The following is a 17,891-nucleotide window of genomic DNA, read 5'->3' as shown; positions in this document are numbered from 1 at the left end:
ACACACACCTGTACTATATAAACATAGATTGACCACAAACTGTGATGTAATAATGTAATAGGTCCATTAAACTCCTTCAGCAATGTGATCATGGTAGGCTGACACTATGTCAAATTTACAATTTCTGTTAGCTCCAAACAAGGTATAGATAACTCATATCTTTTTACCAACGTAAGGAGAAGCAATACCAACAAAATCAGTCCAATTTGAAAAACATTAAATTCTAAGCCTTTAAGTCCACTTACTTGTGCTGTTGGTTAGGCCACAGCAAGTAATTTTTATGGATGACATCAGCACGCGCATCAATTTTTGCCTGATTTTGGGAAATAAAAGAAATTTTGTTGCCTTCTGACAGTGGTCAACATGCAGAAAATGGGCAAAGATGTCTGTTGCCATGCCGGAAGGTGGATGGCAGATAACTATAAAGAGAGGAGACAAGAAAAGGCTCTGATTTAATGTTTTGTTTCTTACTTTGATGCAGTGATATGTGATGTTGGCTGTGTATATGTGATATTCCCACTGAATCAAAACCATCTGTACAATGATTGAGTCAAATTTTTAAAATGTAACTGTAGGGACCTTGTTTTTTTTTTGGCCCATTTTCTTTTTGCCCACTCGCATTAGATTTGGAGTCTGCGGAGGATGTCATCCATAAAATTTACTTGCTGTGGCCTTAGGCGAGAGAGAGAGCATTATTTCCTTCAACCGATATATTTCAACTATATGGAAATGTGGTTTTTATTTAGATATTCTCAGTGCCATTTTTTTTTCAAAAGGAACCAATGTTACCAATGAAAGCTCAATCAGATGGGCACAGTACGTAGCTATGAGAAAGGCCCAAACTGGACTAGGAAGCTTGATATGGCCACACCGATTTAATTTTATGGATGACATCCTCTGAAGACCCCCAAACTAGTGCGCGCGGGTGAATAAAAAAAAATCCGGCCAAAAATAAAAATGCTATTAAACCACAGGAAGACAAAGATGGTATTGTGAATTTGCGGCAGTACATAGCGACGTATACGACAAGCCGACACATGCTAGCTTTTTGCGGAATTTATGAATCGGCACCATACGTATGTACTGAGTTCTTGAGTCGTGCAGCTTCGCGTTAGTAGCCCGGGTGCCATCCCCTAAAGTTACCGCCAACCACCATGGACTACGCAAGCCTAGAGCCAGAGCCTTGGAGGACGTGATCTTTTTTTCTTTGAGAACAGGCGAAAATCTATGCGCGCGCGGATGTCATCCATAAAATTAAGTCGGTGTGGCCTATAGGAAATAAATGGAAGTACATGTACGATACAAGCACTATGATGAATAAAAACTATCAACTAGCACTTGCCTTGGCACATCATATCAGTACATAACAATGGCACATTCACATCATATTTTATCATAAAATGAAAGAAATAATATACATGGGGAGATTTTTGTAAGTAGAGCTACATATATGGACATATAATACAATTTTGTCATAGAATCATCACTCATTAATGAAAATATTCCAACTTTTTCATTTTTTTATCATTGCGTGTCTACAAGTCAGGTCATGCCAGTGTATTAATCCTGAATCATGTTTTCAACATAGTTTTTGATTGTAGTAATAATTAAACCAGCATGGCCCTTTGAAAACCCGAAAGCTCTATCCTTTACTTATTCTGTAAGAACCCAGGATTACGTGTGATGTTGGTAAAGAGGCCATCACATGAATGTCCTGGTCTTATCTTAATGCAGATACTTAAAGTAAGAACGATCAAAAGATGTACATGTAAAGGCAAAGACTGCAGAAAGGCTTGTACATCAAGAACTAGAGAAGAGGCAGTTGGAGCATGTGCTATGATCCTTTTAGGCCACACCAATTCCATTTGTTGGTTCTCGGATTTTTTTTTCAGAAAAAATATGAAGCGACAGGACGAAAAAAAAACAAAACAGGTAGGCATCCTATTATAGCCCCAAATGCAATGATAGAAGTTATGCAGTTAACACAAAAGGCTGGGTTAATATTTAAACAATGAATTTTTAACTTTTAATCAAACGACTGCATTGATAGATGGAAAAACTGTACGGACTAGGAAGAAAAAGGCTTTCCTGAACTGTTGAGGGAAAAATATGAGAGTTGACTCAGAACCAGAATCTTTTTTTTTTCAAATCAGAAAAAAAAATGAAGAGGCAATTCTGAGAACAAAAAATTAAATTGGTGTGGCCTTACTACCTTTCCTTGATCATGTACATTGTGTGCCACACAGTTGGCATTTTGTAAGGTGTTTATGTTGTGTTAAAGTTCTTTTGTCTTTCACTGAAGTAGGAAGGCGTCAATGTGTTTGACGTTCACAGATGCAGTTCCTTGGCGGGAAGATAGGAGAGAGGTATAGGTTCAAAGTAAGAATCCACAATCCCGGGTGTCACCCCTTCCAACGTGCTAGGGTTCCACTTGGGCGAGTGATCTTTGTCCACAAGAACTGAAAGGATATGAATGCTGGGAATTAGCTTTCAAATTGTCAATGTCATATATTCTATTCTACTCCAAACCAATGATCACGACCAGCATGTCAGTAGAACGTACTGCGCCTGTGCGATTTTTCATGGTTTTTGTTGGATGTTTGGTCAAGGTTGCATCAGAATTGCCTGTTTTCAAGGTTGCATCAGAATTGCATATTTTGAAACTACAAACGTCATTTTACACTTATATATGGGAATACAACTTTATATGAGACGTTCTGCTGAAGTGCTAAGCACATTACATAACGTGCAGGTGCAGTACGTTCTACTGACATGCTATCATGACCCCAAGGGCACACCAAGTTTACCACCCAATCACTAAAGTGAAGCCCAAATCAAATGACTTATTTCCCAGCTCTCAGTGCAGACATCACACACACACACACCACTCACACACACAAACACACACACATACAAGCACACATACAAGCACACATACAAGCACACACTCACTCACACGCACACAAACACACACACACATGCAGACACACACACACAAACACACACACAATGGAAGTAAAAACTCACCAGCTCTGACTCCCTCGTAGAAATCGTGCCCTCTCTGTGGATAAAACATAAAACATAGAGAACAAGTCAAGCTAGAGTTTCACAAACAGTATTTTGTCTCTGTCTATGAATACAAGAGGAACTCAACATACATCTCTAGCTCATCCTGTACTCTAAAACTTTTGGTCAATTCACTTCAAATCACCAGTGCAGAGGAATCATCAGCAAGTTGATGTTGGCTATACTTGTAGCTAACTTAGGCCACACCAATTAATTTTTATGGATGACGTCCGCACATACATGTACATTGATTTTGGCCCAGAATAAAAAACAAGAACTTCCGCTTCTTGTACCTACTGTTACTGTATGACCAAAGAAGGAGTCACAGTGGGATATGGAAGATGTGATTAAAGGAAAGAGACAGTACAGGACGACAACTGCTGTTCCACTGATTTATTGCTTGTTACACTGTGTTCTCTCATTCAATTTGTCGTCCCTTAGTATATTTCAAATCTAGGCATCTTGCTTTTTCTGGCCCTTCTTGTTTTTCCCACTCTCACATTAGATTTAGCTAGTATATTGTCTCCAAAGGACGTCATCCATAAAAATCACATCTTGATGTCTACGTCTGTTGAGGGACAGAATCCATGTGGCCGCCCAAAGAAGAGATGGATAGATGACATAAGTACTGTAGATATTTGCAACTACTGAATCTTCAAAATGCTGACCCACAGGACAGAATCAGCTGGAGAGCAGCAATCAGGCCAGGGCAACTTTCCACGTCCAACCCTCGAGCAACGGAGACCATGAGATGTTAAACGGATAGTGAGTGAGTGAGTGTGGCTTGAGCACCAAAGACAAGATAACTCACCACACATCCCTGGCTCATCCTGTACTCTATCTGCAGACACTCCTGTAGACTGAGATGACCCCCCATGGACAGCTGCCTGTGGGTGATCTTCATCGAGGTGGGCGACATCTTCTTCAGTTTCTACAGGGTCAAAAAACTCATATTAAAGTTCACCCTTTTTTTTTTACTTCATCGGTTACCACAAAACAAGGCTCATGCATATGAGAGCCATTCAAAATGTTTTAGGTTACAGAACAGCCAGTGACAGATGTTTGTTGACCTTAGACTTGAAGAGTTTAAGGTTATACTCATAGGGGAAGCAATCACGAGGTAGCTTATTCCAAAGTGATGTTGTTCTTGGAAAGAAGCTTTCAGCATGGAACTTCCTCCTAAGAGGTGGTGAATGGAGGAAGAAAGGGTGATTTGCTTCGGTGGAAGTGGCAAGACAGGTCCTTGTTGAGAATTTTCGAAGTGTGGGCACTAGAGAGTTGGTAAAATACATAATGAGAATTAAACTGTTCTCCAACTCAAGAAAATTTTTCCACTTGTGATGTCAGCACTGGGTAAAAGTTTGGAATTTGGAACGTAGACACAGAACATGATTATTTTACAAGAGGAGTGAAGGAAGCCATCTACATCAGGGCAAACCGACCTTCGTTTAACCGAGGTGGGGGTGGGTGGTGGTGGTTCGGTACTGACAAACTTTCAAACGGCAATGATTGCAGTTTAGCCAAATCGTGTTTGGGTGCGATTCTGAAAGAACGTGTGGCGCGCAGACCAGATGTCAGGTATACGATTTACCTGAATCTTGCTTCCACAGCTTTTGTCTGAACAGGGCCTTGGAAGTTATCAGGTCTCTTAGTGTCTGTGACGAAAGGTTAAGTGGATGCTACAAATGTACCTGAAATGTCTGTGAACGTTTCCAAAATCATATCCAGTTGCTTGAGGAACTGTTTTTTGGCATATCTTATTACCTGGATGTCTAACCTTCACCGACATATATACAATCATGTATATGATTTTGCACATAAATTTTTCAAATTGCACCTAAAATTTTTGCTAATGTGCAATTTTGCACATACCTGAAAAAAAGTATTTTGAGCCCTGAATTATAAACATCAGAAAGACACAATCTACTCACCTCCAACTGCTGCATGGCCCACTCAGACCCATCTGCCATCAGGGCCTCAAAAATCTCCTCTACACTGTCTCCGGAAAACAGGCTACAAACAAACACACACACAGTGTATCATTAAAGCACAGATACGTACCACCATGTTATATACATACATGTAGTTAGAATGACAAAAAAGTTACTCCTAGACTACTGATGTGTTTTCAGCTACTCCTGAAATGTGTGGACTCTCACTGGACCTTGCTGCATGGCTGTAATGTTGTTACATGTTAAACAACGATAATGATAGTTCGTAAGTTGAGAGTCTTCTTTGTGGGTCATCCTCCTGTAAATGGGATTTGCTAGCAGGTGGACAATATGAGAGCTGGAGAAGAGCCTTACAACTTAAACCCTATGCTATTTTTTCTTGCTCAGAAAAATGTTCTCATATCTCCCTTGCACCTGACTATATAGCTAGTGGACTTTTGTGACAAATAAAGACAACCCTATGAGCATAAAATGTAGCATTGTTATAATACTACATAGTTGACCTAAGTGTCTAATAGTATATTTTACATCTAGCCTATGAGTTTCACAAACCAAAATTTGATTTTTCCAAAACTCTTGTCAGAATATGCGTTACCCCCCATTCCCCTGAAATTGTTATTTTCAACAAAATCTTTGATGCACCGTTTTATTTTGGATTGTTACGGCTTCAAATTTTGCCGACAAATAACACAGCAGAATATCTTACTGCATTTTTTGTTACCAAGGATAGAGGGCGCTGGTGTACTGTGACCATATTTTCCAGTGTAGACTCCCATGTTGATACAAAACCACAGAACAGACACTCAGAAGAAGAAAGCTAAGGTCCAAAAACAGAGCACTAGAACTACTAGTAACTCTACAGTCAATTTTGCAAATGTAATCATATATTCATAGACGTTGTGACATTTGTTCCATCTAAAAAGAGGCATTTTCTCCCAGAAAAATGAAACTAACGAGGTATTAAACGGGAATCTATGGGGTCTACACCAAGAAATATGGCGGTTCACGTTTGACGGAGAAAACTGTTTTACCGATTTCCTTGGCCAGACGGTGGAAGAGACAGTGTTGCGCCTCAGCCATTAAATAAAAAAGGCTGTTACCATCCTTATCCCCACCTACAACGTGCTTGGGTTACTTGCAAACTGCGATAATTAAACATGAACTGGTTAGAACAGGGCGTCAGGCCTCGGATCTATAGCAGCCAGTGCTGTACTAGTGGTGTTTCAGAAACACACCACAATTTCTTGCACCAGTAAAATATTTTGCCAGCTTTTAGGCTTTGAACCAACACTGAATATGTGAGAATAATAAATGCAATTCAGCTTTCTCAGGGGTGCCAAAGTATACAGTGCAATTTTACAGAATACAATGCAATTTTACGGAGTACAGTGCAATTTTACAGAATACAGTGCAACTTTACTAGGTGTACAGTGCAATTTTATGGAATACAGTACTAGTAAAATTGCACTGTATACTAATACGATTACACTGTATACTAATAAAATTGCACTGTATTCCGTAAAATTGCAGAGTCTGACATGAATACTAATAAAATTGCACTGTATTCAGTAAAATTGCACTGTATTCAGTAAAATTGCACTGTATTCCGTAAAACTGCACTGCATACTCTGGCACCCCTATAGCTTTTTTGTATCATATTTCTAAGGTTGTTGGACTTTATCTTCAATGTACAAAAATTCTTCCTTCTAATTTTATTTCTGAGATTGAAGCTGGTTTTGACCAGAATAATTTCTTTTGGACAAGTATTTTTTTATGAAATGACATAGCTTTGTAGGTGATGTTTCAGACTTTTTAGTTCCGAGCCCTGACATGTTGAAAGTTTCAACAGTGAAAAAACCAATGCATGTATCACAGCTCATGTCAAGCACAATGTCCATCTGATCAGGATGGTGAGTATCAGATTGAAGGGTTTGTTCATATTCTCTGTTAGGTGTGGTAACTGTGTAAAACTGGGTAATGTTTCTTTGTTTCCGAAAACAGTATTTACACACAGCTTATCATATATCATAATTATTTTAAGTTGAACTTGAAACTGGTCCAGGAATTGAAAATTAAACCCAAATGGTTTTCATTTTAAACAGTAACATACATTTCGTATTTAACCAAATAAATGTCTTTTTCAAATCTAAGGCCACACCAAGTCAATTAATTGGTTCTTGGATTCACTCAGTGACACTTAATTTTTTTCTGATCTGCAAAAAGATTCGAGTTGCTCAAATTTTGGCCCCAACTTTCTAGTTGTCACAGTAACTTTCGTACCATTTCACAATGCAGTTACTGCATTGTGAAATGGTAAGTTTGATTAAAAGTTCAAAATTCATTGTTTGAGTTGTAAACCAGCCTGGTATGTTTGCTTCATGGCTGCTATCAACGCATTTGAGGCTACCAGGCTACCATAGGATGCCTAGGCCTTTTTTTTTTGCTTTGTTGCCTAATACTATTACTGAAAAAATCTGAGAACCAACAAGTCAAATTGGTGTGGCCTAAAGTAAAATAAAAAGCTGTGTGTAAAAAGGATAGCATGCACAAGGAAAAATGAAAGGATAGAGCATTTTGTGGGAATCAAACATTGATAAAAAGGATGTTACATGTAGCTTGTAATATCTTCAGGATGCAGCCACCAGCAAATCAAGTAAAAAGAAATAGGGGAGATGCAAGCATCCAAATATGTGTAACAGTTTGTGCCTACAAAATTTGCAGACATCCAAGCTTTGCAAAACCTGTATCAAAAAAGACCATTTTGTAGTCTGAGATGCTTCTTTATACATGTACGTTAATTTAGCGCTTGCCTCTGGAAAACTAGTCTTTTATTAACTGTATCTTAAAAATAAATTATTCATTATTCATAAACTCACAACTTGTGTACTTAATAATGTGTATCTATGTCTGTAATGTGTTGTTGTGGGTCAGGGTACCAAAAATAAAGAAATCCAAACAATCAATCAACAATTCCAACACTTCCAGACAGGAAAGCATGTTGATACATGTACTGATGTGACATGGTTCTTTACCTGTTGATTTTGTCCATGTGTGGTTCCAGAGAAAAGTCCGGCACAGATGGCATCTCTCTCTTGGTCTAGAAGAGAGGAAGAACATGAGAAAAAGTTGAAAAATGATGAATCCTTAACACAAAGTCAGGTAGTAAGGCCTAGGAAAAAATGTGTTTCTGTTTCCCAACCGAGAATTGCATTAGTTCTAGGAAAGAATGAGTTTTTGAACACCTCCATCCTTGGTTGATAACTCTGGTAAAATTTGTTCTGTATCTGTATCTGTAGAGCCGGTACTATAACAGCCTTTCGGCATAACACACCAACTTCCGTTGGTTCATTTCAGATAAAATCTGAGACAAAAAAATTCCCCACGTACCAACCCTATTTTTGAAGGGACATAACTGATATACATGTACATGTACATAAAGTATAGGTATTGGGATTTCAAACTCTCACCTCTTTATGATATTTTGTCAGCAGTTCGTCAATCTTTTGAGCAGAAGAACGCTTCTCTTCCAAAGACATCAGTTCCTCTTCTAAGGCTGGCAGCTAGAAAAACGGCAAAGAAAAGTCAACCCATCTATACATTGTACATGTAAATCATTTTCATTCCAATTTGCAACATTATGTAAACCAACATCAGTTACCATGGTGATAGACGTCTGGTCCTGGTCATTGACCTTATTTGTATGGAACGGAAGAGGAAGAAGAAACTGAGCAAAAACCATATGTTTTCCTTCAGTAAATCTTCATTAGGCCACAGCAAGTAATTTTTATGGATGACATCAGCGCGCGCATTAATTTTTCCCTGATTTTGGAAAAATAACAAGAAATTTTGTTGCCTTCTGACAGTGGTCAACATGCCAAAAATGGGCAAAGATGTCTGTTGCCATGCTGGAAGATGGCAGATAACTATGAAGAGAGGAGACAAGAAAAGGCTCTGATTTAATGTTTTGTTTCTTACTTTGATGCAGTGATATGTGATGCTGGCTGTGTATATGTGATGTTCCCACCGAATAAAAACCATTTGTACAATAATTGAGTCAGACTCAAAGTTTTAAAACCTTGTTTTTTTTTGCCCGCTCGCATTAGGTTTGGAGTCTGCGAAGGATGTCACCCATAAAATTTACTTGCTGTGGCCTAGATGCAAAAGATGGTTCACCTTGTTAGACTCTACATAATGTGTGGCCACGCCGGCCTTGTAGACTTCCCTGCCCTTTAACCGGTATCCGGTGAGAGCCAGGTACATGCCCAGGGAACCACCTAGCCTGGGCAGGAAGTACCCACCACCTACATCAGGAAACAGACCTGGGAAAAGATTGTTGGGAATAAATACTGATGGTAAGTAATTGTAATGAATGTTCTGATACAAAACACAAGGCAAAAGTTGACAGATAATGAAATTACTTAACATTTTGATACATGGTACATGTACTGTGCATGTACAAATGCTATATTACTAACTCTAAGAAAGGATTCAATTTTGCTTACTACTACTACATGTACCACTAGTATATCATACTTTCGCTGCGATAACGTTCGATACAGGTGTTCCAGCCCGTGTGATAACTAGCAAAACGGCCTGGGCTTCCAAATGTTCCATAGAATAAGTCAAAGTTAACGCATTTCACGCGCACCAAGTGAACCACTTTCGAAACTTTTCACCACCGAATTTGGATGTTGGAATTGACGCCGCTACACTTTTTGTTTACAAACACCAAATTTCGCACTGAAATGTCTGTTTTCTTGGGTGGGTATGACATAAATAAAATACTACACAGTGTATTCTGCATCACCCTCGGTCCCAGCCCTCCCACAGATAGATCAGATCTCCTTCCGGCCTTCAGGCGATCCGGAACACACCGTGTAGTATTCTATATTGATTGACATGTACATGTACAACACGTGTATCACAATGTGTTTGACTGTTGACTCGTGACTTACCTATAGCAGTTTCAGGCATGGCGAATAACGTCCTCTCTGTGGCAACACGATACAAGCCGTGGACTGACAAACCTACTCCCTGGACAGAAAACATGCAAGTTTTGAGATAATCCCCAAAAAAGTTGGATGAAGGAATATCACTTATGAAAATATATATAAAACCAAATTTCATTGCACCAGGAAAGTTGCCATCTATTTCAAATATGTTACAAATACATGTATGTTATTTCAAATATATTACATGTACAATGTACTTTCCAATTCATCAAGGAATTCTTGTTCTAAAGCTGATCATGTTACACAACAAAGCTGCTCATTGATTGGTGCATTGATTGATTGATTGATTGATTGACAGCCAACTTACTCCTCCCATGGTGATCCCATCGATGAATGCTATGTAAGGTATAGGACAGGTGCCTGGGGAAGACATTGAACACCGTGACTAAAATGACTGAAGGTACTGAATACTGTAATTCCTGATTTTTTCACAGTGCTTTAAAAATTTATGTTCACGGTTTTCATAGTCACTTTTGCATCACAAACGTATCATTACCGTCAACAAATAATTTGTGGACTTCCTTTTTTCTTCACATGCCATCATGGTGAGCATGTACTAGTTTCGTGAACACCTCCATTTTTCTTTTGCTACTGTGAACATAAAATGATTACAGAATTTACAGTATCCTCTAAAAACATACTCAGAACACTTGAATTGCTCATCTATATGTATCTGAGCATATTAGTTTAAAGGTCTTCAGAAGATGTCATCCATAAAATTAAATCAGTGTGGCCTAATAATGACAATAACATACAGTAATGTAACAGTTGTAATATCACAGACACACAATTTTTCCATTAAAAAAGAAGCAGTCCTATTTAAATGGCACAAGTTTTACAATCAGTTTCCAAGCAAAAGTAGTATGATTGTGGAATTGAGAAGTTTGTGAAGACATCCACTGTGCCATTCCTGAAATTAGCAATTATATACATAATGATGCATAAAGCAAGCAGCACGTCGGCAGAACGTACTGCGCCTGCGCAGAACCCTGAATTTTTGCGGTTTTCGTTGGATATTTGGTCAACGTTGCATTAGAATTTTGCCTGTTGTAGGCGATATCTTTTCCGCCGTAACATTTGGAAATTACTGTCGGAATGCTTACCTTATATTAGCAAATATGACCTTATATGAGACATTCTGCCAAAGTACTATGCACATTATACATTACGGGTTTTGCACAGGTGCAGTATGTTACCTTCTGCCAAAGTGCTAAAGCAAGCTTATAAGAACAAGCATCTCCACCTCACCAATTGCATTGTTCAGGATGTACTCCTCTCGGAAAAAGTCAGCAGCAAGACGGTCTCCTGCCTTCCCAGCTTCTGTCACCGCTGGAGGGAGGGACACAACAAGATTTACTGTCATTTTCTTCCGTGAATAGTTCCTAGTTCTCTGTATACTTCTTGTGCCTGTGCCTTTTAAATACCTGACCACGATTATGTACTCTCAAAGCAGAGGTTTGGATTTTGGGGTATTTTTAATATGTTTTTAGGCTTTTGAAAAATTCCAGTGCAAAAAAGAAACCCTGATTAAAAAAGTCTAAAACCACGCCAGAAATAATTAACCCAAAACCCTAACCTCTGCTTGGAGAGTAGCCATTATGTATATATCCAAGTTCCGCACGCTTGGGAATGCATTGTAATACATTTCCCTGTAATCCATTCACGCATATGTGCAGATATGTAAATATTGTACATTTGGGAATGCATGTATAGCAGCGACACCTGTGCTGCAGTACAATGTGAACCAGTCAGAATTGTCCTGAGGAAGGTGACAGACGGTCACTAAAACGTCGGCTGAATAAAAGACTTGGTTGTGTAAAAAGAGTCTCTTTACTCTATGTCATTAATTTTGAATTTTATGTGGACTCCAGGAAGAATAGTGGTCAGTTGAACACTAATGGAGATCTAATAAAAACAAACAAACAAAATTTTCTTGTTTGTAAGGGCACACAGATTTTATTTGTTGGTTCTCGGATTTAAAAAAAAAAAAACAGGCTTAGGTATCCTATAATAGCCCCAAATGCTGTGTTACATGTGTTACAAATGCTGTGTTACCATGAACATTCCAGACTTATTTGCTAAATTTTTTTTATTTTTGCAAATCAGAACAAAATGTTGCAGGTGAATCCGTGAACCAACAAATTAAATGAGTGTGGCCTTAACAAGGGTTTAAACCTTCAAGGCATCCCAATACAATCCCTTGTTTTCCATCAATTGCTGGAACTTTGTGGTGTGTGATGGAAAAATTTTATAAACCTATCTACTAACCTCTGATGTCCCCTCCAGCACAGAAGGCCTTGTCTCCTGCACCCTTCATGATGATCATGGTCGTGTCATCGTTATCTTCCCACTCCTGAATACAGCAACAAATGATTCAAAGGGTGTTTACAGAGATGAATAGTTTAATACCACAATTTCTGGTGAACACAATGATTACAAGAATCACAATGTGATTAACTGACAGACTACTATTAGCAGTACTAATTATAACTTAAAGGATGTTCAATACTGCCTGTATTGTTTTGGGCTTGTTGGTCTATAGGTATTTTTTATGTTTTGGAGGTGCAGTTTCTGTATGTTCTGCCAGAGGGCATCTTTGATTTCTGAGTCAGACATTAAGGTCACACAAAACAGGCGAACTCCATAATCAAAAGTAGTCCAGGCACAAAGTAGTGCTATACTAGAGAAAGGCGCAGAGATTGTTCTGTGCATGGCATCAAGATAGAACCTGTGGTGAATGTTAGAGGAATACGTAAGTTTTGAGACTGTAAAAGTTGAATTATGGTGCGGTGTAGGAAAACAGGAAACACATTTTTTTCCCTAGGCCTAATGATGAACAGTAATGATTGCAGATGAGGGTTGCTCATGAACATAGTACATGTACCGAATGTTACATGCATTTACACAAGTTAAAACTGGGCTACAACCAGCTGTATCTTAGTTCTGAACTTGTGAAGTAATTTAGTGGTGACCAGACCTTGAGTTGTGGGTATATCTGTCTGATCATGTTGAGGTTGAGTGCGTTGAGAGCCTTGGGTCGGTTCAGGGTGATGATTCCCACGTTTCTCTGCTTCTCCATCAGGACCTCAGGCTGGGCTGCAGCTGTCGAGGACATTCTCTGCAGTAGGAAAAAAAAAGATGTTTTAAGAAAGTTCGACAAGCCTCAAAATTAATATTTTTTCCTATTGTCCCAGCATTGTCCAAGAAATAAATTCCAATTGTCCCAAAGTGAGGATGAACTGTCCCAACCTGTTTTTTGGGAAGTATGTTAATAACAACTTGAAGCAAGCCTCAAAATTACATTTTTTCTATTGTCCCAGCATTGAACCTGAAATAAATTTCAATTGTCTTGAAGTGAGGATGAACTGTCCCAACAGTGTGTTTTTGGAAGTACACAAATGTATTTTAACAACATTGAAGTCAACTTTATTTTGCTTACATTCTGACTCTCAGACGTGCTATAGTATAATTTGGTGGGCTTTTCCGGAGCCAAAATCCGGGACGCGTGCCTGACCAACAAAAGAAGGGCTGACATTCTGATGTTGATTATTTTTCTATTGTCCTAAAAATGTCCCAAAGTCAGACTTTCTACTACGTAGTTGTCCCGGCCTCAATTTTAGTGGTGACGTTACGATGTCCCAATGGCCAATTGACAGTGACACCGTTAATTTTCTATACTAATGAACATGGCCTAATAGTAATAATGGTCTTGACAGTACTAGTAAAGTATCACCTACCAGATGGTGGAATATCCTCTGTACACGGAATAACTGCCTGTTGAAAGGTAAACAAAACTGGTCAAAATGAATCTAGAAACATCATAGAAAAAAATACATTATGAATTTAATATTTTTCACGGGAAGCAGGGCCAGGGGGGTGGGTGGGTGAGGGGGGGGGGGTTAATGTTGTCTGAAACATAGAAGGTATTTTGTGACAAACACAACATGAGCTAGGCATACAGGTTCTATTGTATACACTTTGTTGCAATGTATACAATTAAAGTTTCAACATAGCAGCTGTACAAACAAGACATCTGAGAATAATATGTCTAGTCAAACACCAAACAGTTTGGAGGCTATAGTAATTAGTATAATCTGCAGTGACAATACTTGCATGTAATTGTATATACAAGCTTACATGTGGATACCAGTTTTAAGCTTAGGTAGCCCTGGAAAAACCACTACCTTCCTTATGCAGTCAAGCGAGGTAAACAGATTTCATTGCTATTATGTCACTATTGTGGCAGGTGGGAAGAAGGGTTAGTCATAGATGAATAAGTTTTAACTCAAAGATGAGTACTTACGTATCCATAGACAACCTATTGGTAAGCAAAAGCCTTCATAGAAAGTCAGTATTCTACTAGAACTTTGTATTACAGGGTCAAAAGTTCAGTTTGTCTAGACCTGGGTTATGAGGTCAAAGGTCATTAGAAGACTGTACCATTCTCCCATGTTTTACGGGGTAAAACATTTTTTATTTCTTTCAAGTGAAGTTAGCGTTTTTTTTTTCAAGAGAAGTTACCAAAAGTCTTCATAGAAAGTCAGTATTCTACTTTGTATGGCAGGGTCAAAAGCTCACTTTGTCTAGTCTAGGGACCTGGGTGATGAGGTCAAAGGTCAAGAAAACTGTACCACAATGTTATGAAGGGGTGAAAGTTTTTGTATCTTTTTAAGTTAAGTTAGTCAGACATTAGTTTTTGATACTCAATAATCTCATTATCAAATTAATTGCCATAATGTTGAAATAGTAATAGTATATCTTGTGTCACTAGTAACATATCAAATATACATGAATTTGTACTGGTAGACTAGTAGTAGCCTCTCTTTTTTCTACCTCCATTCTGAAACTATGTCACACTATATAGTATAGCTACTATCCTGAACAAGCACTAGTAAATTTAAGGAACATATTTGACAAAATGAACTATTGACAAATGTAGTATACTAAATTTTAGTGGTCAGTGGCCATCAGACCACCTTTAATTTCCATCCCTGACTCAGAATGTGAGGCATTTGAGTTCTTTAAATGGCAATAGATATTTCCTTGTAAGGCCACACCAATTTAATTTCTTGGTTAACAGATTTTTCTAGAGAAATAATGGAGCGGGCGGGCGAAAAAAAATAAATAAATAAAAACAGGCGTAGGCATCCTATTATGGCCCAAAATGGTATGATAGGAGCCATGAAGTCAACACACCAGGCTGGTTCAAAATTTAAACAATGAATTTTGAACTTTAAATGATACTACTGCATTGAAACATGGAATAACTGTAACAACAAGGAGACTAGTAAGAAAAATAACTGTTTTGAACTGTTTAGGGCAAAATATGAGCATTTTGCAGTTGATTCTGAATTTTTATCTTTATTTGCAAATCAGAAAAAAATGAAGCGGGCGAATCCGTTAACCAAGAAATTAAATTGGTGTGGCCTAAGCTTCTACCAGCCTTAGGACCACTTAGGTGCATCCTTTTCATCCAGTATTGACATTCTGTAAACAAAGCCTCCATCTTTGTTAGACAGATCAAAGTCTATTCTGCACAGCTTGTCCTGACAACAAGATGTCATCTGCACACAGGTGTGTCACAGGTGTGTCTGACAGGATTTACAGTTGACTGAGCAGATCCTGAAATTGTTACTTGAAAGCAGATTTTATCTTTGTACTTTTACTTTTAGGCCTTTTACTTTTAGTTTTAGACCGATTTTAGACTGACAATGATTGAAAAGTCGTGAGAATGTTTATCGTCAAGATGTTGCTGGCGATGGTATTTTATCCTAAAGACGATCAAAATAGTCGCACGACGATAATCCTCAAATCGTCATCACTACCACCTCAGACCCTATCGTATTGGGCGAGACGGAGTTTCCTCTATATAAAAAACGTACGTGTCAAGTGCAATCCCCTACCACCCTACCATCCACCGATCCACATGCATGTCTTCCAATATAGTATATTTTATGGATGACATCTGCGCGCGCATTGATTTTCGCCTGTTCTCAAAAAAAAAAAATTGAGCACGTCCTCCAAGGCTCTGGCCTGGGTACTCCATGGTAGTTACCGACAATATGGAGCTGGCGGTAACTCTGGAGGATGGCACCCAGGCTACCCAAGCTCCACGACTCAAGAAATCAGTACATGCGTAACGTTACAGTGCCAATTCATAAATTCCGCAAAAAGCCAGCATGTGCTGGCTTGCAGCCTTCTCACAAAAATTTAGAGTAGCTGGCTAGCTGGCGAGCCATGAAGGGCTTTGTAACGGAGACAAGCAATGTTTTTCTTAAGTTTACACGAAAGTAGGCGGTGCAAAAATTTAAGTAGGTGGTGATTTTTGCCTGTTGCCGCCATGTTTTGAGAAGGCTGGGCTTGTCGTATACGTCGCTATATATGTACTACTGTAAATTCACAATACTACCGGTAGCTTTGTATTCCTGTGGTTTAGTAGCCTTTTTACTTTTTTTATTCGCCCGCGCGCACAAGTTTTGGGGGTCTTCAAATGATGCCATCCATAAAATTTAGGTCGTGCGGCCTTAGCCAAGGGATAGTGTTCTCTTGGGGGGAGGGGGGTGTCACTCTTTCGACTAATCACAAATACAAACAGATTTACCATAAATAAAACAAAGATTATGTCATTAACAAGAAAAACAAAAGCACAAGCGTAACGCCCGTGCGAACTGGCGTCACTTCTCGCGTTAGTTCGCTTGTTTATATAATATTATACACATGTAAAGTGACCCCGGCTCAGAGAACCCAAAAAAACATGACCTGTTGACCGTTATTTTCACCCGAAATCTCGGCACATTTTCTAGCTAAATCGCGGCCGCAAACAAGCACCTAGACTCAATCAACACCAGGACTTAGTGCCACCCACCTGGTTACGACTACGACAGACGACATTCTGTGGGAAATGTTCGTTTTTGCTGAGCTGGAAATTTCCACTGCTGTCCGACTGCACACGTTTTCTGTCACCTTCGCAGGTCTGACGGAACGGAGCGTCCATTTCAACTAGAGGGGGGATTTTTATATTGACGCCACATCTAATAACTAACCAGCAATATTAATGCACATGACATAAGCATCAGTCATATAAGGGTCATTCATAAAGAAGATAGTGTATTAGTTACGATATATCAACTGATATTGTTTTTTGTTTGTTTACTCAACACCCCCGCAGCACAAATGAACTCATTCAACTCTCGTCTCCAGGGCTTACAACTCACTCTCGTTCCCATAATGTCAGCAAAGACATGATTGTGTGTGTTGTGAAGTGTTGCACACACACTTGCGGCGAAGAGTTGTCATTTTAAACAACTCTGTTAAAACAATGGAAAGTCTCATGTAAAATGTATAGATAGGGGATTAGAGTTAAGAGACTTTGGAGAAATATTGGCATCGAAAAAGTTTCACAGGTTGTACAACAAGTCAACTATGAGAGCTTGAATACTGAATGGGTTCGAGTCCACAATGGTTCGAGTCCTTGCTTGAACTACTGCATAAGAATATAAAATACAGTGTAACATCATATCTAATCACCTGGTTTTTATTTGTCATCTACGGTCTAACCAATCTGATATTGTCAGTCAGTACTGGACAACAGACCTACAATACTACAATCCTTGATCAAGTTTTTCAATGTGCTTTCATGTTCGTGGTTTTCACAGTCACTTCTTTCGTGACCGTGAACTTATCATTACCGTTAAATAAATTGTCGACTTTATTTTTTTCTACACCTGCCGCCACCGTGACCATTACATGTTGTTCCGCGAACACCTCGATTTTTCTCACATCGTGAATTTTTGCTACCGTGAACATATAAAAGTGTATACAAGTATTCATCATGGTATTTACACTCGTACGGAGATTTTGT

The 17,891-nt window shown here is 38.8% G+C and overlaps 1 protein-coding gene across 2 annotated transcripts; it reads right to left on the bottom strand.

The window, feature by feature from the left end:
- Positions 1 to 1,977: 1,977 nt before the first annotated feature.
- Positions 1,978 to 17,039, bottom strand: LOC109470197 (3-hydroxyisobutyryl-CoA hydrolase, mitochondrial-like). 2 transcript variants are annotated; one of them, XM_019769022.1, is made up of 14 exons: positions 16,896 to 17,012; positions 13,768 to 13,804; positions 13,008 to 13,148; positions 12,299 to 12,383; positions 11,279 to 11,359; positions 10,338 to 10,390; positions 9,974 to 10,052; positions 9,192 to 9,337; positions 8,486 to 8,578; positions 8,051 to 8,115; positions 4,998 to 5,079; positions 3,878 to 3,997; positions 3,028 to 3,061; positions 1,980 to 2,459 (listed from the first exon to the last, which is right to left on the bottom strand). In XM_019769022.1, exons 1-14 carry the CDS (start codon positions 16,919 to 16,921, stop codon positions 2,329 to 2,331), a joined length of 1,173 nt encoding a protein of 390 aa, XP_019624581.1. In that variant the 5' UTR covers positions 16,922 to 17,012; the 3' UTR covers positions 1,980 to 2,328. The 2 variants fall into 2 exon arrangements, with proteins under 2 accessions (XP_019624580.1, XP_019624581.1); XM_019769021.1 differs by lacking the exon at positions 13,768 to 13,804 and having other exon boundaries at positions 1,978 to 2,459; positions 16,896 to 17,039.
- Between the last annotated feature and the right edge of the window lie 852 nt (positions 17,040 to 17,891).

The sequence above is a fragment of the Branchiostoma belcheri genome, unplaced genomic scaffold, assembly GCF_001625305.1.
Source record: "Branchiostoma belcheri isolate BF01 breed outbred unplaced genomic scaffold, Haploidv18h27 scaffold22, whole genome shotgun sequence".
NCBI lineage: Eukaryota > Metazoa > Chordata > Leptocardii > Amphioxiformes > Branchiostomatidae > Branchiostoma > Branchiostoma belcheri.
This window is presented reverse-complemented; position numbering and strand designations above follow the sequence as displayed.

Coding starts and splice junctions, on each gene's coding strand:
- LOC109470197 (XM_019769021.1), bottom strand. CDS start 17,024: ATGGACGCTCCGTTCCGTCAGACCTGCGAAGGTGACAGAAAACGTGTG. Junction 8,579..9,191: donor ATTATGTAGAGTCTAACAAG/GTGAACCATCTT, acceptor CCGTTTTTCTAG/CTGCCAGCCTTAGAAGAGGA. Junction 3,998..4,997: donor GGGCCATGCAGCAGTTGGAG/GTGAGTAGATTG, acceptor TTGACCCTGTAG/AAACTGAAGAAGATGTCGCC.